The sequence below is a fragment of the Varroa destructor genome, unplaced genomic scaffold (assembly GCF_002443255.2).
Source record: "Varroa destructor unplaced genomic scaffold, Vdes_3.0 BEIS01000004.1, whole genome shotgun sequence".
NCBI classification, from domain to species: Eukaryota; Metazoa; Arthropoda; class Arachnida; order Mesostigmata; family Varroidae; genus Varroa; species Varroa destructor.
In genome coordinates this window covers 35,398,939-35,423,521 of record NW_019211457.1, presented here as the reverse complement: position 1 = coordinate 35,423,521, position 24,583 = coordinate 35,398,939, and the positions used below count along the sequence as shown (strand labels likewise).

At 37.1% G+C, this 24,583-nt stretch overlaps 3 protein-coding genes across 20 annotated transcripts in view; 1 reads left to right on the top strand and 2 right to left on the bottom strand.

The window, feature by feature from the left end:
- Positions 1–2,761: 2,761 nt before the first annotated feature.
- Positions 2,762–6,280, bottom strand: eIF3e (eukaryotic translation initiation factor 3 subunit e). The gene is made up of 5 exons (XM_022802493.2): positions 6,132–6,280; positions 4,586–5,047; positions 4,348–4,406; positions 3,780–3,861; positions 2,762–3,551 (listed from the first exon to the last, which is right to left on the bottom strand). The coding sequence occupies exons 1-5, from the start codon at positions 6,219–6,221 to the stop codon at positions 2,928–2,930; spliced, it is 1,317 nt and encodes a 438-aa protein (XP_022658228.1). The 5' UTR covers positions 6,222–6,280; the 3' UTR covers positions 2,762–2,927.
- A 179-nt stretch (positions 6,281–6,459) lies between these two features.
- On the top strand, positions 6,460–19,337 carry HBS1 (translation elongation factor EF-1alpha (GTPase) HBS1). Of its 6 annotated transcripts, none has more exons than XM_022802491.2 (11): positions 6,460–6,623; positions 7,718–7,875; positions 9,035–9,308; positions 10,015–10,728; positions 11,956–12,404; positions 12,729–12,850; positions 15,605–15,772; positions 16,298–16,713; positions 18,115–18,269; positions 18,496–18,641; positions 19,045–19,337. In XM_022802491.2, exons 1-11 carry the CDS (start codon positions 6,581–6,583, stop codon positions 19,196–19,198), a joined length of 2,799 nt encoding a protein of 932 aa, XP_022658226.1. In that variant the 5' UTR covers positions 6,460–6,580; the 3' UTR covers positions 19,199–19,337. The 6 variants fall into 6 exon arrangements, with proteins under 6 accessions (XP_022658226.1, XP_086842225.1, XP_022658225.1 ...); XM_086986099.1 differs by having other exon boundaries at positions 6,466–6,623; positions 7,678–7,875; positions 18,559–18,641; XM_022802490.2 differs by having other exon boundaries at positions 6,467–6,623; positions 7,678–7,875.
- A 3,121-nt stretch (positions 19,338–22,458) lies between these two features.
- LOC111249959 (COMM domain-containing protein 10-like) overlaps positions 22,459–24,583 on the bottom strand; it is an 8,156-nt gene continuing 6,031 nt past the window's right edge. For 12 of the 13 annotated variants that reach the window (XM_086986110.1, XM_086986104.1, XM_086986102.1 and 9 more), the window contains exons 3-4: positions 24,137–24,372; positions 22,459–22,947 (exon numbers count right to left, since the gene is read on the bottom strand). In XM_086986110.1, the coding sequence (XP_086842236.1) occupies positions 22,762–22,947; positions 24,137–24,372 (422 nt within the window). In that variant the 3' untranslated portion in view covers positions 22,459–22,761. The remainder of the gene's footprint in view (positions 22,948–24,136; positions 24,373–24,583) is intronic. The other variant, XM_022804450.2, reaches the window with a different exon arrangement.

Below are 24,583 nucleotides of genomic sequence, written 5' to 3'. Positions count from 1 at the left end.
CTGCTTCATTCTAAAACTTTCACTTAATATGATCAAGACAATGGTCGTTTTCATTAAACATGCAGATCCTCTTCTTTCTGACTAGGCTACTCTCACCATGGATAACCATTTAGTTCAGTTTACTGATGCTGTTATCTTCATTCTATTTCATTTCAGGTGCTTTTGACTTCCTACAAACACACTATTTTTAGCTCTGTTTGTCTTTCGCCCCTTCCACTGCATGGTCGTGTGGGGCCGAGACATAGCTGCGAAATCAAGCATTTTACGAAACGATGCCGCACATGCCATCTCCGGAACTCCATGTGCCTCCTCTATTTTCCTTTAACGCTTTCTCATACGCTTCCCAATATCTGCCAGCCTGATAAACTCAGTCTCTGTGTTTTAGATTATCAATCAGTATACCTGGAGCTATCAGCGCTTGCCAACATGCTCGTTTGGTCGGTATACCACTTACATGTTCGTACATCGCTCACTCACTTCATGTCTGATTTCCGTTACCAAGTGTTACGTCGCAGCCCATAGTACAAGCTTGCTATAACTTAAAACTTCCTTTCTTATTCCCTTAAAAATTCGTCATTCCTATTATTCAGAAGCACTGTTATTAACCATCGCCTTCTTGATTCCCTTACATAATCTCATTTACCTTATCCTATAACTGCCCTTTCAACTTGAACAATTTAGTAATTTCAACTACACCTTCCTACTTTCTCCTTATTATTTACCCTACATTTTTATACATACCTTTGATTTTTCTTATTCTACTGAAAAGAAGAATCTTTAATTCTAACATGTATTGCTTCAACAGCTCGTCTCTCCAGTTACCTAGCACTACAGGCTTTTCGAGGGGCGCGGTATCTTCTGGATTGCCCGTAGAGTAGCATACCCAGTCTTGACGCAAGTAGTCTTCATTTTGCCGTCAGAGGTGATATTAGTTATTTTGTCCGTGTGATACTAGTTATTTCTTTGTTGATACCCTGCAACTAACAAAGAAAAAAGTGCTAACAGCCACTCAATATTAGGTGTTTTATTGATGGCGAACATTCTGAAATACGTCATTATTACTTTAGGAGTATTCATGAGTACGATTGCAACATTAGTCATGTAAAGCCATTGTGAGAGCTTTACGATAAATACAGTTAGAAATGATTGTGGCCGAACATTGGCAAAAATTCAAAGAACCATAAATACGAAGAACGATAAGTACCAAGTATGAGGAGAATGTATTACACCATTTTTGCCTGGAGCTGAGAGATATTTTTGGATTATATATATCTTGATATGTCATTAATTTAAAAAATGTGGCTATCGAGATCTTGAGGATGATAACAGGCAGGCAAAATTTGAGCTTACCAACAACCCTTCGCACTTTTTGGGATTATTCGTCTGCCCGACCAGTTTAAAAAGCAAACAAGTAATGGCCCTGTATACAATAATTTAGTTTTCAAAAGTGAATGTTCCGGCATTAGTATTCATTTACAGTCTCAAACTATTATTAATTGATTCTACATGTTTACATGTTTTGTTTTTTATGCAGTCCGAAATAATCAATCTTTTTCACTGATTTTTCCGCTGTTCCCTTTATTATTCGTTCGAGTTTCTAATTCACGGTATTGATAGTATGTCTTTTTAGCCATTTTGATGGCAAATAAGCTTGTTAGAGTTCCCTGCTTGAGTATACGAACATTTATTATCTTCAATTATTTATTAAGAACTTTGAGCTATTTTTTATGAAGAATAATGCATTCTTGTTAAATCATTTTTCAACTGATCCTATCGTAATGTTTATCAGAAAAACATCAGCAAAGTACAAAGATATGTTTTACATACATCAAGTTTTTGGCTTTGTAATTGAAAAAATATGTAAGTGTAACTAGCTGTTTAATTTCGAACAATACAACGAATTTTCCTAATTACGTCATTAAAAATAGATATTGATTTAAAATCCATTATTTAGTTCTCTAACACTCCAAACTTAGTTTTCTTTCGGTCATGCTACAAAGAACTTTCATCATTTCCGCTTGATTTTTTTCATATAGGCCAAAATCAGCTTATGACAAGAAATCCATACGGTCAGGATGACTGTTAAATCAATCCTTACAGTAATTTATTGTTTTTCCCCTCTATTTTATGACCCCACCAAGAATAGCATAGGGAAAAGACCTTGCAATTGAATGACCCTTATAACCTTATGTATAATTTATTTAAGCACAAATGTTATGTAGTATGTCTGGATATCAGGCTTTTGATCAATCGATCTCCAACTTTTTTAAATCAAGGTTAATCGTGCAAGCCACCGTGTCGACGTAGCGTCTCGTAACCTCACCGGGCACTTCACGGACTGACCTTCCAACCTATCAGAAAAATCTTTTCACTCATTACTCAGCATGAATATGGGGTATACGAGAAACTAGATTTTCAAAGAATAAAAGAGCTCCTTTTATTACGATCTATAATTTATAAAATAGCATGTATATTTTGCTTTCTTAAATTAGAAGAGCTCGAAAATTAAATGAACGTAATGAAACTTGAGAAATGTATTTATCATGTTTATTTAAAGTAGGTATGTGTCATTGCATAGATATGGTCGAGAGTTCCCCCATAGCAAACTTAAAGCAACAAAGAATGTGTCTGCATTATAAAAGGTTTTATTATAATTATCAAAATTCAAGACGAGCAACTTTCGCTTTCATTTTCCAAGAAGTAGATTAAAATATAAGTGCTAAATAAAATTAACCATTTAACTCCACTAAGACACAACACGTAGAATTGCCCAAAAACAATAGACGCCCATTTATTTGTTTTAAATAAGTCATAGTGTTACATTAAATTACATAATCTTATCATGTTACGAATTCAGACGATACTGGACGTCTGTTGCAGGCAATGAGATGCAACCTCTTTTTTCATTCACGAACTGCAATGTCCGCTTACACATCACTCCACTGGTTGCGATCCGGGTGAGAAAACTTATGTTGAAGATTATGAACTTGGATCTGTGTTCTCAAGGCCAATTGCTGAGTTTTATCAACCAGTGTCTGGTACGGCTCAATAGCCTGCTGACCCATAATAACATGGCCCTGCTTATAATCTATTTTTGCAGGTAGACGGGCTCCTCGAATCAAATTGGCGATCCACACTTCTGCTTCCTGCTTCTCCATGGCTAGCCGCTCAGCAAGCATGTCGATAGAGACACACTCATGAATCCTGCAAAACGTTTCAAATATTGCTAAACGAGCGTTATCGCGGAAGTCATCCAGACAAGCGGTCAGGAAGAAATCATTCTGAATGACTGTTTCGCATTCGCGCAGTTTCTTCTGTGCACCATCAAAATCAAAGTGCACGTAAAGACACTCGACGAACTCTGTTATAGGATCCGAATATTGGTAGTTTTCCTGCTGGATAATCTTAACGAGGTCGCGGAACGCACTGCTCTTAGCGCGGTTGCAAACAACAGCAGCCGTGAGGTAACGGAGAATGTGAGGGCACATTGTCTGGATCGCATTCAAATACTGCGCTGAGTACAGAAGCAAGTCAATAATGCAATCGCGGCCCTGCAATGACCAGCAATGTAACAGTCTCAACAAACACTATAATAAATAGACAGGAATATCAAGCATGCGTGATTGGGGCTACGTAAGAAACCAAGTAAAATGTATTGGAGTACGTATATACGGCTCGTACTACGCTAACCATAAATAACCAATTACAAATAATTAAGTCAATAATTTTGTCGACGAGAACGGCGCGACAGATTGTAATAGATGATTGGGGACGCTCACTTGAGGGTGGTTGAAATAGACGTACAGGCTCCAGTGTATCAGCCATGTACGTTGCTGTAGTGACTGCAGAGGCGAGCCAAACCTGATGAATAAAGGAAAGTAGCTGTGGTTATGCAATACCGATCGAATACATGTACAGGTTATTTAGCCCAACCAAAGACAGACTTCTGAGTAATTATGATATGCATTCATGATTTCAAACTCATATATTTAAGGTGTAGCATTTAACAAAGTCCTATCATGTCACTATTGATACCCAAATCGAACCGATTTGACGCTCTCAAATGTGCGGAAGGCCGCTGTTCAAGCCACGGGCTTTTTGGTTCATTATAAAGGTCGCGCTAAATTATATTTGCTAATGAGACATTTCGATAAACAGATAAACTAAGTCTAAAACCCAATTACAATATAGCACACTCAAGAAACCTATTCTGAAACCGGAGGTGGTTTGGAACGGAGAAACAAGTACCTCTCTTTACTAAAACGTGAAAATTTTCGTTTAAATAATAAAAAGTGTAAACATATATGTTGGGTATACATAACAAATTAACTTACTCATAGGACTTACTGATTGGAATCGATGTATTCTCGCAACGTGTTCACTTCGGTAATAGCGTTTGACCAGTCCTGAAATAAGCCCGAATAATACCATAAACTGACTTGTACGATAATACAAGATACGTAGTTAATGGTTGCTGTTGTTCATCATCAAAATAACGAAATGCATACACCAACAACAGAAAAGTCGCATACATATTGCACGATAAAAAAGGTCAGTAACAGGAGAAAAGGTTTCGTTCACATACCTGGGAAAGAATGTTGGACGCTAATTTTCCCCAAATATTGTTCGAATAATTGGGATCATGCGGAGGAATTAGAAGACGGTGTACGACAAGCAAATCGGACGCCATATTGTAGTTGCCGCAGTTGTAGTAATGTTTGGCGAACGCATAGACATCGTTAATTGTTTCAGATGAAATGCCGTTGAATTTGTTGGATACATATTCAAAAAGCTGGCGGCCGTCTCGACAGTTCGTCATAAATTCTTTTGTGTCTTGCGCATTGATTGCATCCATGATAGGAGTGCATTTCTTTAACAAACTCTGAAACTCAGCAACAACCTCTGCTCGGCGTTTCATAAGATCTTTTTTTACTTCCTCAGCCTTGTGTGGCATCAGCTGAGTATACACGTCGATAGTATAATCAACCATGCTGGTTCGTTCCAACAGCTTAAGTCGCTTACGGTTGACCTCTTCTGCATCGTATATCTACAAAGAACACAAAGTGCAAAGTACGTGGGTTAGCTAGTTAGCATAAGAAGGACAGCTGGTGTAAAGTTTTGTACATATAAGTTACGCGTGCAGTTTTCAAGGGCGGTCGACTCAATCAGCTTGCCACATAGAGTGAATTTTTTTAGTGATATAATAATTGTTTGGTACATATTCGAAGGCGCGATTTAGAATATTGCTCGGTCGAAGCGCCTTGCTGCCTTTAATATCATCTTATAAAAACTAAAATTTTTACCTATATTATCGTTTTTATTTACGTATTGTTGACCCAAAGTAGTAGTATCAATAAAAGTTTATTATTGATATTGGTCCTCGCGTTAATTAAATACACTGAATGGCGCTTGTCATGGTCTCTAGACGATAAAACTCATTCTCATGTGCCATGTAGCGCCAATTGTTCAAATTACGTTGATTTTTGCTCTGCATGATGATTGTTACTCATAAGTGTGTATAACATTTATGAATAACAATCATCTTTGTTGTACCTTTAGAAACCTTTAGAAAGTTGTGGTTAGGTGCCTAATACCGAGATGCCTTTTAACAAAGGATTATCTAGCATTTCGTATGCTAATGATCTTATTTCGGATTCCAGATATGTAGAAGACAAAAATACCGTTAAGTTCTGTCCAGCATGCCCTCGCGCAATACTATATCGACAGAGGTAACACTTGATTTGTTTCGATTATTATATTAAAAAGGTAACTTTTTACATAGTGTTGAATTATCTTATGAAAGTACTTCCGATTTAGCGATTTAAATTAAGTATCTATACACTACAGGAATTTTTGTTATGGATAAAACTGACGCATCAGCACGAAATGAATCTGTGTTGTTAGATCCTGAAATTTTCATTCACTCATAATGTCGAAGCAATGAATTTAATGCTAGTGCATGTACTGTATTGTTGTGCGGGCCTGCTTAACTGAAGTAACTATAAAGTTAGTTACCCATACGTGTGTTGATGTGCATACCGACGCCACATGGTTTCGCCGGAAAACAATCAATTGTACACTACGTATATAATCTACACAATCTTGGTCTTAAAATGATCAGTATGACTCACGTTCTTTGTTACAATAAACTCAAGCAACGGAATCACGAGATGCAGATCAAAATAATGCGAAACAGTTTTAATCAAATCGTACTCGGCCATCTTGCAGAGTTCGAACCAATGCAAATAGTTACTTTAAATGACACCCGTGTGCAGACAATCGAAACCGGAAGTGTATTCGATTATGCTCTGGCTTTAATTGTTACGTACTTTTAGTTAGGCATTTTCTGTATTTACGTATGGATTTTCGTATGTATTCACATGCAAGGTTAGCCAATAATAAAACAGCTTCTTTAACATTTTTGTAAGGTATTTACAGGAAAATTTCAGCATTACGCATGGGTGTCGTTTAGAAACACAGCTTGTAACAAATGTTTTCATCAATGTGAAGAATCGGAATTTTGTGACATCTGAGCCACGAAAGTATGCAAGTTAGTAAGGAAGCTGTTGAATGTGCATAAATGGCGCGCCATCGAAATATTCGGACCATGAACTATGACGAAGGTAGGTAGGGGTTTTTCAATTACGAGCGATTTCTGCCAGCAGCTCGATTTCGTGGTAGGAATCATTTAATCGTGTTACTTGGGAGTGTGCTACAATGACATGACTCGATGGAGACAAAGATTGACTATGATAAATTTATATATATATATGAGAATGTGCTTCGTTATTTTGTTGGCTTAATACACTGTAAAAAAAAACATGCATAGCATTAGACCGATGAGTGCATTATCAATGCACAGAGAGCACAATGTGCAGAGTCAATTTTTTTCCTCAGTTCTTTATTATTATTTTCTTCGACGAATAACTGTTGTGTGACTCAGTCATTCGAGATTGTTGCCCCTATATACCTGTCACATTCAGACATTCAATAATTGGTTATGCGCTAGTATCCTAGTATGTCTCTGCTAACCTCAGGAGATCAGAGAAATGCAATATACCAAAATCAGTAATCTGTAGAAATAGCAATACATAAAAAGGCCTCTATCTATAAGTATTGTTTGTTTCTTTTATTAAATTATACTTGTTGTGAGCTATATGCCGTTGTCGGGGCTTAAAGCAATTTTTTTCAGCGAAATTAATTTATAAATACGAAGCAAACCTCATATAGCCGTAGACATATGCTGTTCTAGGAAGAACGAACATTAGTATCTTATTATCAGATTCGTATATTTTGCAAATACGATTCGTATAAATTAAAAAATACCTTATATGTTTTGAATAAACGGAAACATAATTATTTCAAGTTCATAATGTCGTTTCATTGGTAGTTAGATTTAACTAACTTAAGAAATGTTATATTTCCTTGGAATAGTCTATTTGGATTTACTTTCAATTATGCGCCACGCGATACGTAATCTTGGATGCTTATTTTCTTTTGCTATAACACCGAATATTGAAGCAAAGCACAGGTGAAACAGGCTTTTCATTTTCCCACTGTATTATAATTAACGAATAAAACAATAATGAATAAATAAAAACAAGCATGCTGATGAACGTTGTACACGTTCTGTCTCTTTAAATTTAATTCTGACAAATACATTAACCAATGAAACAGATTTGTCGCTTTCTACCTTCCCCAACTCTGTTTATAACAGAAATTGATGACTACTCAAGTGATGATTATGGAACGTCTTTTGAAAACGGTTGTGTAACGCCAGAAACGGAAAGTTTGTACACGTATTCACGTGAGAGACTCCAGTCGGTGTCGAAAATCTGGGAACCACATAATCCTCCAGTCAAAGAAGAAGATGAGGTCAGTAAATATCTGCTACTGTATCAGTACGCATGCATATGTAATGTTTACTATTTATTCAGACTCCGATTACCTTGAACGATTAGTACCTACAATGCGCTTCGTATTAGATTTGCGCATAAGCCGAATATAAGTTTTGCAATTTATGTTAGCAAGTTTGAACTTCGGAGTAGATGCAACGTTTTGTTAGTACGTTAATAATTTTCGACATGTTCTTTAATTAGGAGTATATCTAAAACAAAAAACCGTGGGTATATGAGACAAAAAAACTAATAATAAGAACGTTTCAGAGAAAGTGTCCTTTGATTTATACAATTTTCTAATACCTTATCTTCTGTTTGTTATTTCTTAATCATTCTCCAATCATTGATTTCCGATCAGTTTTCAAAAATCTGTTCTTAGGATTATATTATATTATCACATCGTTTTAAGACCTTAAACATCGATTTTATTTTACCAAACGTCGAGATCGCTATGTTCTGGAATCTACTTTACCTACTCCAGAAATTAAATATCAAATGAAAATTTTCAATTTGAATGAAATGATGAAAACAGAGAAGCTTTTTAACAATACTAACACTAGGGTGTAGCAAACGATGCGTTTGGAGAGGCAACGAGTATACTCTAATTACAAGAACTTGTGCATAGATCTAATATTTTTTATGAAACAGTAGCTTACAGCATGTATAGCAATCATATGAAATTGGCATACGTTGAGTCTTGATTTTGGTTTCGCATCAGCATGTCACCCGATGACCATACTCTTTTGTATATACGTTTTCAACAGAAGTCACCTGAAATAGCTGACACGGATTACAACATACTGACTCGTGATTTTTATTAAAGGAAATTTTCATTTAAACTTACTTGGAAGGCATCCTTATATACAAAGCCTATTGAAATTCTAGTAGAATCCTAACAGTAATAACTAGTTTGAATACTTCATATAAACGATCAACTTTAACATTCTACTAAAAAATCAGTTAGTATAATTTTAGACATCTCGCATTCTCCAGACAAGCGATATCTTCTTTATGACTGTATAGGTGATATACTTGCTGAATCTACGTGTTCGCTGATATTTGAAGCAGGGTTTCGATCACTCGGGCTTCATCTGTCAGACTGCTAAAGGTTAATTAAGCGTCATGTTCTTATCTAGGACGAAATGGCTACACATCCGCATGATGATGATGTGATCGACACAAGTCAGGTGACCGAAGCTGATCGTGAAAAGTTCTTCGACTGCTTAGACAAGATGCGATCTGTCGTTGGCGATTCAGAACCTGAAAACGTTCTTTGTCAGGCAGCAAAAAGCCAGAATTTTGATCCTGAGAGGGCACTCGATATCATTTTTAGTAGAAGGTCAGGGAGAGACAAGCCGGATGTACCAGCTGCTATTCACGGAGCTTTTAAAGCTGGCGTCGCTGAAGCAGGTAAATGAGCTTTCTTACTATAATTAGATTTAGCTACAAAAAATAATTCCGCCTTATTTATGATAATATATGCGGAAAGTCACTGTAGTTGCAAATATCCGCGTCGCCGTCATCAAGGCCTAAACAATGAATCTTTTGTGATCTGGAACAGGACGGTTTAGACCGACTCATCTAGATTTAGTTTTCAATTTAGTTGGTATTAAACGATGATTTCAAAAGAAATATCGCGATAGATCGAATGATCCTCAAAACGTCCTCAGTTTTCTTATTTCTTTTGGCTCCTTTGTTTGGCGTTTTAGCTTTTTGAGCTTCTGTTATGTAGTACTTCTGGAGCTCACATTTAAATGCACTTGATCATTTAAAAACACATTATACGAAATCGCAGACCTCTCTTGAGATGCATAATAATAACTATTACGAGAAAGATCTTAGCGAAAGTGCTGAGATCAGAGGACGTGAACCTCAACCACATACGAATCGTATTGACTAAAACTGTTAGTTAGGGATTCATATTTCGAGACATTAAAAATTCACATTATTATCTTTATTATTATTATAACTACTATCTTGGGCGATATAATTGATGATTATAGGGAAAACCAACCCATTGTTGTTTTCAATAGCAACTATTATTTGGCATTATAACTCTAATGTATAATTTTTTGGTTTCATGTGAATGCTGCCTGATTCCTTTCTGCAAGGTAAGTTTCCAATCCCAATAGTCAAAACAATCAATTTCAGAGCGAATTTAACATAGATGCTCTTCTTGGCAGTGCCTCAGTAACGACACAGGGCATGGATATCGACTCCTTATTAAGTGGCAAATTACCGTCTATAGCGTTTCCTGCGCTTCCTGATACAGTCACTGATTTTTCTCATAATTCTGGGCCTTTGCATGGGTCTCCGGGCAACTTAGCTGATTCACTTGGAACGTTGATGGACAGTAGCCTTACTTTGGACGACTTACTAGGCACAAGCATAGAGCCTAGGAAAGGTCTAGATCTCAAGCAGATATTGGCAGGAAATACTTCTAATCAGACAAAAGAACAAGCAGGACTAAATCAGACATTAGCAACACGGGAATCAAATAATCCGATGATCGTTCCTATTAGAACATCGACAACTGATATAAACGAACTTTCACTGTCGGGGAAAGTGACCGATGCACTTGATGAACTACTTCAAGCGAGTGCGGAACAACAAAGCATAGAACGGAACCGGCTGGCGCCCTCCCAAGAAACCTCAGAAATGTCACGTGTGCTCTTAAAGTTACAGCGACGTAATGAAGGAGCACTAGGCACCACGATAAGATGGTACAAGGGATTGTATCTTAGACAAAAGGAAACATTTGCTTTCGAAGAGCCATCACCCGATGATCTAGTTAAAAATACAGTACAGCGAAATGGGGAGACATTTTGCGGTGTGTTTTATACTAATTTAATAGTATGTTGTAATATTTAAAAATTATCGTTTCCTCAAATTCAGATATAGCTAAATAACAAATAGTATGATTGTACAAAAATAGCTGTGATTATTTTCCGTGCATCCTTGTCATCTCTGACAACGACCTTCGACTGCTTTAAGAACTGAAGCTCACATGTAAGGCTTGACATTACGCGCAGAAACTTTTATTACGTCTTTTCGATTCATTTCATCATCTTGTACTGCGCTACCGTTTAACGTCTTAAAACAATTTTAAAGAAATGTATTTTTGTTAACCCAAAAAAGGTACACACATAATTAAGTACAATTATTCTCTTATCGTGAGAACAAACATTTAAAAATTTATTGCAAAGGCAGTAATACGTTTAGATTGTAATTGCGTGTGCTTTCTCACCGTTTTCGCTTAACTAAGCACAAAATAAAAGCGCCCTTTTTTTGAAGTGAGAATGAAGTTTGCCTCACAAAGAAGAGAATAAAGACCAGTGTATATGGCATTTACGTGTAGAAAATATTTATACAGAAACTATGTTTAAAAAGTTTGTACCGTCGATGGCACATAGCAATAGTTGTAACCTGGAGGGAAAGATTAAATTCCATAGAACTCTGCAAGTTTCAATTTGAAATCGGTACAAAACGAATACTGAGGATGATTTTAATACTAACTTTGTTAGCAGTTTTTAAAAACTATGGGCATTTTTTCAAGAGGCTCTCTCAAACTCTCCAGTTCTAAGGGCAGCTCTGTCTTTTTTCTGTACCTAAAAAAAAGATGTAAAAACATCTACCTGAAAAACTATTTTTTGACTTTTTTTTAAAAAATGCACGTGTAGAATTTCTTCCGCAACTAGTCAAGTGTTTGAATTGTGTCTGATAATTGAATTGTTATAGGCTAGTATCCAAAAAAACACAAAATAAAACAAATGTTTTATTCCCTATGTTTTACTCCTTTTAGCTTGATATGCAGGCAAGGCTCTTTCTGTATCAACGGCGCAAATAAATGCAGTTTCCTATTGTTAGTAATAAATAGTTACTGTGGAAAATATTCATTCTTACCATTCGTTTAAACATGCTCCATACTTTGCTGCTGGTCACCACAACCAGATATAATCTAGTGGCACGCTTGTATAATGAAGCAATTTGACACAAAAGTCGGCCAGGTATAAGCATTTGTAAATAACTGTTTTTAATTATTGACATGTTATTCCAGGAGTGAAGAAACTCTTTTTTCCAGAAACTAAACCTTTAAAGCAACATCGCGCTCCGTTAATTAGTGTTCCTCCAGTTGAGGTTCCTATGCGTGTGACATTCAGCGGCAAAAATTTCAAAGAGTTATCGTCAAAGGCCTCAAAATTTCAACCAGGTAAGGAAGCAGCTCGAGAACTTAACGAACTTAAAATAGAACAAGAGATAAACAATGCGCCCAAGAAGCTCCCACCAGATACGCCAAAAGTCACATCTTCTCCGAAGCCTGCAAGACATTTAAAGGTGGACACGAAGATAATTCAAGAGCAGTATGACAAGGAACGAAGTGCCAGAAAACCACTTTTGAATCTTGTTGTTATCGGGCATGTAGACGCTGGAAAGAGTACGTTAATGGGCCATCTTCTTTATCTCACTGGAAATGTCAGCAAGAAAACTATGGACAAATACGAGCACGTAAGTTACTCCAATAGTTACGCCACCATATGCTATTTAAATAGTTTCACCTTTCTTAACTGCTAAATTTTAGAACCTTTGCCAGATTAATTCTTATACTTCTCATAAATGTCTAACTTAAAAAAAACTAAGCCTTTTGAAAATTTTTGAATTGATTTTCTCAATTAGGCAAAATGTGATTTAAGATGGATTTTGTATCGTAGACTCGAAAGATAGTTTTGTCTTAGCTATTTTCGCGCTATAGCATAACATGGTAGCATTCATACAGAATAGGTACCTTATTTGCTTGTATACGTATAACTCAAATACATCTATCCACCATAGGAATCTAAGAAGTTTGGTAAGGCATCATTTGCATTTGCCTGGGTTCTGGACGAGACGCCTGAGGAGAGAAGCCGCGGAATCACGATGGACATCGCTCATGCTAGACTGGAGACTGGGCATAGGTTCGTAACTAGTAATAGCAGGAGATGTATTTATCTTCCCTAACAAGGCATAGCAACACAAATCGTTGCTATGCTATAACATTTTTCTAGTGCACGCCCGCGATGGACAGGGTTCCCTAAAACTATTGATAATAACTGTAACTAAACGGCGATTCTAAGGCGATACCGAAAAGCTATGCTGTCTATATATGAAACGCTCTATTAACAACTACAATTTCTAAAGATTCATTTAAATGTATGTTCTGAATAGAAAAATATTTTTTTTATCCAAGAGGTTTTCTTAAAGTGTTTTAAATATGTTACAGAACACTTTTGAGCGATTTGAAAGTTCTATATTTGAAAGCATATACAGAGTACCAGACTTAAATCCGGACATCTTTGATTAATTTTTAACTTAATAATATCGGAGTGAAATCCCACCAAGGTTTAAAAAAGCGTTTTTTTTTCCAAAGTCAACTGTATTCCTTGGTACTAGTTTCTAAGCGGCTTTTGAAGAATCGATGAAGGATTTTCATAAGGAAAACTGGGGAAGCCTCCATAGGGTCTAAAGGGCCCAAAAATTTGTCAGAATGACGTAAAACTCCTTTTCTGATAATACTGGATTTTCAATACCGAAATTAACGGGTGGTTTCAAGAGGAGAACATCTAAAGTCAACTGATTCGCTTAAATAAGTTCGAAGGTTTATTTTCTTTTTGACCTTTTAGACTTTTTAGGCTTTGCAGCTGTATTTAACTTTTTTGTACTTTTGAGCTTGCTCTTAATCCAAAATTTACCTCCACTGAAACTTTGTATCTGTAGCGCCTTAGAAAACAGTCTAGAGGGTCTGTATTTACGCATATAACTTGACGCATCGTTATTATTGACATTTATTGGTGGAATAAAGTACAAATATTTTAAAATAACTAGGTGATTTAAGTACCAAATTGAAGATATAGTTGAGATATACGAATGTTAGGTCGAATGAATATGACTATCAAAATTAATAGTTTTATATATATAAATAATGCCATTGAAATATTTATTTTTATTTAAATATAGTTTTAGAAACAAAGCACAAGTAAATATTCGTGTTTAGGCGGTTTATCATGTGTACAGTAATGGAGCAAGTGTATAAGATGAATTTATAAATAAATACACATTTAGAGTTATATAAGCGCACAGCGAATGATTGCAAAGTACAAGCTAATACCCGCAAATGACACAGCTAAACCAGTCTGCTTCACTCTACCGGCAGTGATGACATGACTTAGTGTGTCTTTAAGTTGCAAAGGAGCTGCTAAAACGGCTGGGTTATCGGGAGCCACTACCAATGAGATTCGCCGAAAACACAATACAAGCAGCGCGTGGCAGGATAGAAATGGCCTTCGGGCCAGATAATAGGAAAGGTGCGAAAATATTTGCAGAAAGTGGCCCGGGCTAGGTTCGATTTCAAGATCAATATAGGGGCAATGTGGAGTAGTTTAACTAAAGTTGCACAAACGCTTTCCTCCGGATGAGGCCACTTAGCCGAAAGGATTTTTTTTATCATTGCGGGTAGACTGGCAAGACGTCTAGCAAATTCATGAGTGCTAGTCCGCTTTGGCTAGATAAACAAGGTGTAAAACTTAACTTCGAAGCTCTCTTAGATAGCATTTGAAGTACGGCGGGGTCAGCATCTTTAGTAATTGTCTCTTCGAGGCTTATGTAATTTTTTGTGCTAAGCTAATGCAAGTGCTTCAAGACTATACACAGGAATGGTCTGAGGTTTATTGGTAGGGGCGCCCCTAAGCTATATTTATTTGCTATATTATGTAAAAATAACTTATTGTCCGACGACAGGAGTGCAATCCTATCGTCACGCCGGACAAGCCTTTAGTTAGTACCCCAGCTAGATCATTACAAGACTCTACAACGACACTGACCTTGCGGTGGACAGTTTCAAGGACACTCAAGTGCAGTGAAAACTGGTAACTGCCTGACAGCATGTTTTTCCTGGACAGAGGAATACGGGCTACAACACGTCTTTATGTACGTGGCTGCAATGTATGCAAATTTGCGAGACAAGGTTGCGAAAATACATCTCTTGCAATTTCGTCGACAACGGATTTGCGGACCATCCTCTAAAAAAATGAGCGTAAATTCTATTAAGTGAGCTGAACAGTCACAATCATACGGGTACTACCGTGTGAAGGAAATACGCTACAACCGGAAGACTGACTATGTGGGCGAGCAGACCCATGCAAGACACTTCCGATCAGGTCGGAGGCCGGAAATTTTTCGACCCGTTACTCGGCTTTAGAAACAATACAACCCTGCTTGACCTGCGCCCTTAGGAGTTACGAGAAAGTCTAGTCAGCGCAACGTGAAGTTAAATCTCCTAGCCGCCAGAGGGTACTGCGGGGTGAAAATAACCTGCTGGATCAACATGATCAACTTGTCACAGGGCATAATATGCCTATAGCTAAATAGACGGAAAGCTAATGGCTATATGACATATGGCCCTGTCTAAAATAAAACTAAGCCGGACCGCTTTAGTACATTAATGCACTTGATTCCTGTTAGATAAACTGACAAAAAGTTGAATATGAAACTGTGAGTTGAATAAAGCGATTAACGATGTTAATATTGACCCATTTCGATCCATCCATCCCAAGTTCCTTAATCTTCAGTATCAATTAGTAATTCTAGTATGTCATTGGGCATTTTTAGTAACGGTTCAAACCTAGATTTGCGGTTTAATCTAAAACCATGGAGAATTAACTGTTTTCCGACAGGATCGTCAATATTCTGGATGCACCAGGACACAAGGAATTCATTCCGAACATGATTACAGGTGCCGCGCAGGCGGATGCAGGAATCCTTGTTGTAAACGCCACCCGTGGCGAGTTTGAGACTGGATTTGAATCTGGAGGTCAGACGAGAGAGCACACAATGCTGATCAGGTAAATCTAGCAAAGCACATAATGTGATCAGGTAAATACTACAGGTGAGATCTTATAGATTATAAGGCTTTGGTACAATACTGTGCAAAATAAAAGCCACTTTGATCATAGTTTTTTTTACACAATATAATATGTAATCTACTTTCTTTAAAAGACTTTGTTATAGATTTTTGCTCTATCAGTTTTTATTATCGTCAATGTGACCAACTCTTCTTCACCGGTTTATCATGTCTATACTATGTATCGGGTACGGACGCATGGTCATAACGCGTCTATTTGTTAGCATAGTAAGTTGATTATAAAATAGGTTTTCTTTTTAAAACCTTCTCAACTGTGTGACTCGTTGTTTTAGGACTGACGACTACACATGCATGAATCTATTTTTTCATAAGACGCAGTATTGTAACTAGTGCCCTCGTAAGGCATATAATTACGATTTGTTCCTTCGAATTAACCCGTAATATTGTCATTAGCTATTTTTACAGACGCCCTTTGTGTGTGCTGTTTGTATCTCATTTATCGCAGATCTTTAGGTGTATCTCAACTGGCGGTTGTAGTGAACAAGTTGGAAACTTGTGCCTGGTCAGAGAATCGCTTCAACGAGATTGCTTCAGCTCTCAGGCCCTTTTTTAAGCAAACGGGTTTTGGAGAACAGAGCGTCTCATATGTGCCCTGTAGCGGGCTGACTGGAGATAATCTGCACGAGCGAAGTAAAAATTCTCTTCTGACTGCATGGTATAAAGGTCCTTGTCTTCTTGAAGTCATCGATCATATGAGGCCACCAGCCCGTGCTGTAACGCGACCACTTCGCATGTGCGTCACTGATGTTTTTAAAGGGGTTCAGTCCGGAGTGTGTGTTGCTGGAAGAATCGAAAGTGGATCTGTTGCGCAAGGGGATAAGCTTAGTGTCATGCCGGCTCAAGAAAATTGCATTGTAAAAGGTTCGTTGAGTTTATTAACTTTAAACCAACTTTACTTTTTCTTTTTTTCTAGACCTTTCGTTTACATGGCTGTACATATAGTGACAAGCTACATCAGTACTTTATGTTCGAAGTTGCTTACAATAAAATTTTAAAAGCATCATTTAGCCCACCAGATTTATTTTAAACTGTACTACATTGTGACACCCCCTCACAATTTTGGCTGCAAACTTTGACAACTAACTCTTAAACTAGTTAGGCTAGAATGATGGTTTTTTAATGTATCTAGAAGTACTATTTTGCTACACATCTATTGAAATGCTCTGACGGCTCTTCGACAGTCATATACCTACCATTTGCGTTTCTATAAATGATTCCTCTTTCTATAACTTCTCGAATCGATAATGGGATATGCTTACCCACAAGTTGTCCTTGTGAAGCAATATCACACGGTGAAGCTATATCCTGCAAATCACACGGTGTAAGATCTGAAAATCAAGAGGGTTGAAGCTAACGTTGTATATTCTATTTGCTCAATCCAGGAGGTAATTAAGGTACAGCACTATGGTCTGATGTTGCCATCAATTAACCAGACTACCTGTTTTTGATTGTCGCGCCAACCGTCCATGATTCTCTTGCGGAGCTTGTGACAGCGGATAGCATCCACGTTTTTTTCTTCAGCGAGTGTCTCATAGTAGCCGATTCCGCTGATGTCCACTGAAAATGTCACGTCACGTCAGAACCTACTCGAAAATGCCATTGAACTCGATTTATCTTCAAAGCGACATTATTTTCTTCCCGGGTGTCTCTCCAGCTGTCGGTAGAGATTGAATTATGCCTTGGTTGTAACAATCGTGTACCCCAGGCGGGCTTCTTGTTGATCAAAGTTCCTCAGATTGCACGTGGAGTACACTACACGCCTTTTCAGCAAATCTGATATCAATCCAAGGGCCCGTATTTTTACTTCGTTTCCGCATTTTTGGTATTTAAATTATAATTCTGTCAGATATTGCGTGATCAAAATTAGTTTTGGCCTACAGAGCCCATTGATTTCAAGCTCTACCTTCGTGAAAAGCCTTCTCGACCGCGGCAATGCTTTCTTGTCCTCAAGACTTCACATTTTGTCACTTCTTTGCTAGTCTTCAGTACGCCAAAACATCGTTCTCAAAATATCTGCACCATTTACGCGCTACCTATCTCGTACTAGTTCATGTACTATATATCTCCTTGCCTAATGCCTTCATTAACCTTCAATAAATTTCCACTGTTCTATGAGAATAAAACAACCACTTAGTCTGTTGATTAAGCCCTTGCTTGAACAACTGTGAAGCTTACATGCAACCTCGTCCTGGTATGTTAAAAAAATGCTCTGAGATAAGTAGGTGTTTTTAACTAAATTGCGTTGACTGTGCTTGTTTTCAGCTCTTGCCATTGATGAGCTGTCTCAACAAAGAGTCTTTGCAGGTGATAATGTAGTCGTAACGTTAGATAAATGTGACCCTGCAAACATTGTTTCCGGCTCCGTTCTTTGCGATCTAAGTAATCTTATTCGGGTGGTCACCAAATTCGAAGCTAAGGTAGGAAAACGATAACAATAATATCACAGCTAGAGAGCCTCAAATGGCTTACAATAAATACTTAATCATTTTGCGCTTCTGGAAAATTCGCATTACGTTTTACTTTAGCCAGGCTTGTCTCTCCTGACTTTTATTCAATTTTAGCTTATTCGTGGTAGTACCAGTTCCCTCAAGTCAAAGAATATTATATTTTCGCGTTACGGTTGCCTGTATGTTTACATTGCAGGTGGTGATTTTTAACGTGGACGTTCCTATTATCAAGGGCTTTCCCGTTATTCTTCACTTCCAGGCTACGAGTGAACAGGCGCATTTCGGAAGGCTTATTAAAGAACTTAACAGAGGCACCGGCGAAGTCATCCGTGAAAAACCCAGGTTTGTCTATCTTTATGATGTTCCAAATAATTGAGAAATTCTGTTTTGGAGTGCAATGTAGATTCCTTCCAATCACTTGTCCTCTTGTTCTAAGTTATAGGATATGAACTTGCGGTTTTACATTTTAATGTATTCATGCTCAATTCCATTTGACGCAACCTCCCTTTGAAATAGAAACTGAGATGCATTAGCATAATTATAGCTCCCAATTGCGAATGCAGTTTTTTTTTCACTTTTTTGAAACATGGTGCCTTATGTATCTTTACACGCTTCTTTTAAAGGGTGAAGAATATTGAATATCACAACGTTGTGTCTACATTTTGACAAGGACAAATGACAACGTATCAAAAAATGTAATCTAATCGAGAGTAAAAAACTTTTAATAGTATATTTATGACCGCAGGTACTTGGGAAAAAACAGCACTGGCGTTGTAATAATCAAAGTGGCGCGTCCAGTCTGCCTAGAGTTATATCAAGATTCAAAGGAGCTCGGCAGAATAACTCTGCGTCAAAGAGGCCAGACGATAGCCGCTGGAATTGTTACGGCGTTGTTATGATTGCTTTTACTTGAAATTTATTAGATAATTTGTTAAGTATGAGCATGGCAACTAACAATGAGAGTAAACTGAGTAGAAATTCATATGCTCAATGATGTTTAATAAAAATGGGGCTGAAGGGCTCTTTATATGAATCAGAGGTTCTTGGAACTCCTTTGTATGCTCGAGACTTACTGCTGGCTATTAGATAAACGTGCATATTAAACACTTTGTGTCAAGTGGCCATGGGATATCTATGAAGAATTCAATTGACGTCATACAGCACCGCAATGAAGTGCCATTTTTGCACAAAGTTAATAGTTGCTGAAAGTTAATAGAAAGCAAACCATTTTCTCAACCGTCAGTTAACACGCGCTCCATAATTTCGCGAAACTGCAACTTGTTCAAGACCTATTGGTAATCTAATGTTTATGATCATTTTCTCCATTTTTATGAGCTGGTAAGAAAAAGCCTTGTTTCATGCATAACTGTGACTTTCCAAAGTTTCTTCTTTGAAAAGGCATATTCACGCAATAAGCCTATTGGTTACTGTTAATAAACGGTTTTTTAAATCGTTTTTAAAAAATGCAGCATAACTAGCTCTCTATCGCTGAGTGTCGCTCTTTGTCATTTCAACGGTTAGTTTCGAATATTTATCAAATCATTGCTTGAGAGAGAACGCCGCTGCATTTTGTCGTGATTTTTCTAGAACTAACCAGAAATCTAGCTAAATTTAAAGTATCAAAAGCACTTTACATATGGATGGCTCCGCAATTCTTTCAAACAGTATTGACTTAAAACTACGCGCCATTACCTAGGTGGTATTGGATTCAAGGCGGGGATTGACTCAGGGCAAGTGACGGTTACTCCCATGTGCGTATGCGGTGCCTGGTCACCGCTGCAATCACAGTGTCAATGCGCGAAAAGGCGGCGCTGCTATTGTGTTCGCTGTGAAAACGGTTTTGCTAAGCTCGTCAATGCCTGCACGGATGCGCGTCCTTAAAACACCCGCAGCAAAATATGACAGTGATAAAGCTGACAAAAGTTTAGAAGATGCAGCTGCTGTTATCATAAACCACCTCTTGATAGATAGGAAAATGTTCTTGGGCTACTACCGTGTGTTTTTCTAAGACAATGTTTAGATTTGCCAAACGTATTGGAAATGCATGCTTCACCTATAAACGCGACGGCACTTCTGCAAAAATATTAGTGCAATGTCAAGATTTATCTACATTATTCCGTCATCGATTAATATCGCAGTGAGTTGCCGGACTGAAAATTGGCTGGCCTTATGGAAGGCGACTAAAGAAGTTATGGATTGCTGCACGTACAATAGAATTCAAAACGGAAGTGTCCTTTTGAAACATGTCTCTAGATCAGTGGCCCAATGCTATTATGTGTGAGTGATTGTTATACCGTTTGAAAGACAAAGACACTTTTGCTTGGCAGGAAATACGATACGTTCTCTCTAGTTGGCGTGTTTTTTTCACCACGCAGAGTGCTGTATATTAGACCCTTCTAACTGGGACGCTGCTTATAACTTATATATTCACAGAAAGTGATTTAAGAAAAAGATATAGCTTGACCCTGAGGGAAAAAAGATAAAAAAAGCATTCGTAAAAATTATATATAATATCTAACTAAAATATAACATAAATAAAAATGTTCTCGTAGCACCTTTATTATAACAAAACCTTTTTTAATTACTTGAAATAAGTTATATTAGTCGACTATAATCGCATACGTGTGTGAACAGGCACAGATCGAACCATGATTCCGAACTCTGTTCAACAAATTTAGACGTTACCGGAGTATCATCTTATTCACGTCAGTCTATGAAGATTAGGCAGATAGCCTTCATTCAAGTAAAGTTTCTATAAAATATTCCTACATACAGAATGGGACATTTAAATTAAAACTCAAGTTTCTTTTTTGTGACACTATTTAAATGAAACCAGGTAGTTCAACAAAGTTTTTTTGCGTGTAGTAGAAGTGTCAGTCACCATGATTTTACATTCAAATCAGAAACTGAACCACTCACTAGTTATTTGCAAAATATTCCTTCTTTAATCCGTAAATAATTTTAATCAATATGTGCATCAAGCTATAGTAGCAGTTTTGAACCCCTTGAAGTTTTGCCCAAATACGTTGCGTACAAAAAAATTCTAATTAAATTTCGGTCTAAGGTTCCATAAATGCAAGAGCTCGCAGCGGCCGATAAATACAAAAGGTGCAGAAGACGCGGAAAATCTTACAAAGACTAACCATTGGAATTTGTCTGGATGACCCAATTAACAATTGATCTCCTGCTCTTCAAAACAGCTGTTATTTTCTATACAACTAATCAATATGTATCAAATATAGCAAAAAAAGTCCTTTTAATGAGTTTTCGAGCTCTTTAAGCCTAAATTCCATCGAAGATTTCCCGGTTTAGCTCTTGGAAATCTTCGTCGGAATTTTCAGACGCCGTGTGAAAACTGGTGATAGGCTAGCCCATCGATTTCGCTCAAAAAATGAGGTTTAACATCGGTGGGATTCCCCTCGCGTGAATACGTTGGATAACAACTGATCTTGATTTAAATTTTGAAATTAACGCACTGTCTTTTGCTATGACTGGTCTCCTATATATTCTAGAAAGAACTGATTTTCATCTAACATTGAAGACAACGACCGACGGCACACCCTTTACAACAAGTGCCTGGGCCGAGTATGTCGGAATTTAAATTCCCCCCTACTATAGATAACCTTTTCAGCCATTTTTTGCATTAAGGTTTGTTAATCTAAGTTAATGTGTCTGTGGTACTACCCATAAGCATCGTTTTTATCACTTGTGGTATGATTCGCTACTATATGGTAGATTCTTCGCAGGATGGTAGAGTAAAAATTTTATTCTTACGTGCTGCTTACCATGAATTTGTTATATTCTATTATATATCAAATATATTAATATTGTTATATATTTGAAATAAGTTATTGGGAAACGATTCAGGCGATTATGCAATTAAACTCAAAGGTATGTACAATTTATGAAATGCAAAGGAAGAGATTCGTCGATAAGGGGTAATTGGATTCATGTGAATTCGGCTAATTAGATATGCACAAGGACTTCGGCAAGTACAACCCATTTAATAACGAAATTATTTGTACACTTATCTTGAATTCAAGGATCGTATTTCGAAATATATTTTCTATAAAATTGAAAACTAATTTTAAATACAAAATCTACCTGCGACAATAACGAGAAACGATACTTTAAGTTTACAGATACTGATTACAAGCAGTTACTTTTGAACCGTATATTTATTATTAAGCATTAAATGCAAAGTTGTTTACCTTATGCATACACATATTCTAATTGTGAGTTAGTATTTGCGAACTGCAGCGTTTAATCGTATTGCGTTATATATTAGAATGGTTACGCAAAGCACAGTGCAAAATGCACTTTTAACAACCTGCTACATTTCTAACAGTCTGAGCTCTGCAGTCACACCTGGTAATACATAGTACATTTAAATTGCTGTTTTATGCGTACTCAGGTCCATATCAAAACGATTAAAATTTCTTTATTTAAAAAAAAGGTAACCTCATACAATCAAATCATCCAGTTCTTTTTGAACGTCCTGGAGCCGATCAAATAGCATCTGAAGCTGAGCTCTGTCTAATTGCAGCACTTTTTGCTCGTCTCCAACTCGGAACGCAAGTGCTACGCCTGGTTGGGGATTTGGTACATTGGATGAGATCTCCCAACTTACAAGAAACAGTCGTTTTCCCTGCAACGTTAACAAAATACTATTTGTAAAATTGATGATTATACCGCAGAGGTTATCCTTGGTACTTCACAACTCAGTTCTACAAGAAGACCGTCAACCTGTTTTAGTTGCTGACCACGTTGACAACGAGGGGAACGTAATCAAAAAGAAAAGGGAATAACTTCTACGAGTAAGCTGCAGCGAATCCGAGAGTACATACGTATATGTAATTACGATTACTGTCACATAAGGACGCCTTTAGCCAAATAGATATGCATATGTATAATATTTCGTTCCGAAAAGAAAAAGTTGAGGTAAACAGGTACGTGATGAAGGTTGATTGAGAAATGACAGGTTGCAAAATAGTACCGGGTCCCTCCACGAAGGTAAGACTCTTTCATCAATATGCTAAGAGTCTATATGCAAACCGGAAGGTGCTAGAAGACGGTACTAAACTGGTAATGTTGATCATAATGGCTAACCCATTATAGAGTCAACATTGTCCCACAAAATGAGATGGAGATGACTTGACAGCGACAAGAGTGATAATACAGACTATACTGCTGGTTTTTGTAATAATAATAATAATGTTCAGCATTATATTCCGCAACAAGCAGTGAGAATTAAGCGTGGATCATCTGTTCGACCTTGGCATGGGCGGCTTGCGTATAGAAAGAAACAAAAAGATTTATGTTAACAAAACATGTAGCTTTTTTAACATTCGCTATTCGCTTGCTAGTATCTCCCTATGTCAAAAGGCTCATCAATTTAGCAACTGCGTACTTCTGAAGTTAAATTTCCTCGGTCTATTTTGAAAGGCAACGATGATAACAAACTATAATATATATACATATATATATAAAATATGTAATAAAATTTTTTTAAACAATAAAATTACTTCACCTACGGGAGTTGCAACAGCTGTGCTAGTTTTAAACCTTTTCCTATATAATAGCTTGTTTCGATTATATTATATATTAATTTATTTAGATATATTCATTTATTGAAACATCCTCGCACGATTAATATGTTATTAAACCAATCATGAGACCTTATTATTAAACTTTGTAATTCAAAACGTTTATCAAGTCATAATGAAATATGCTGCTAAAAATTGGAATTATTTGGTTACTAAACGTGCATCCCCGTCTTTAAATGGCAGACCAGACTTGACAAAAAAAAAAAGTAACTCAATGCTTGAACAACTCACTTGAATGGTCTGGTCACCCCTAGCCCAACTAACAAGCGACTGTGCATTTAAAGCCCACACAGATGCAATTTTCTCGGCGAGTTCCGCAGTCAATCCTAATTCCTGAAGCGATTTCAAAAGCGCCAGAGGTTTCGTTAGATGCAGCACGCATGATTGCAGCACACAGTGTAGACCTGAGAGACATGTTGTCAATTGGTAGGAACTAAGTTGTAGAGAATCACCTGAAACGAAAAAAGCTAACTCATTTTTTTGAGTAAAGGATTGTCACTGAACCTTGCTGTCACGTACATTAGTTTTTTTGACTGCGGATCCTAAATGAGCTTGCATTCGGTATCTCTCATATATTCTAGTTTACAAATCAGTAATATCTCATCACATATTCTATCGGAAATAAGATACTATTACCTTAAATAACGATGTTACTCTACGTCAGTTATTACAGAATTA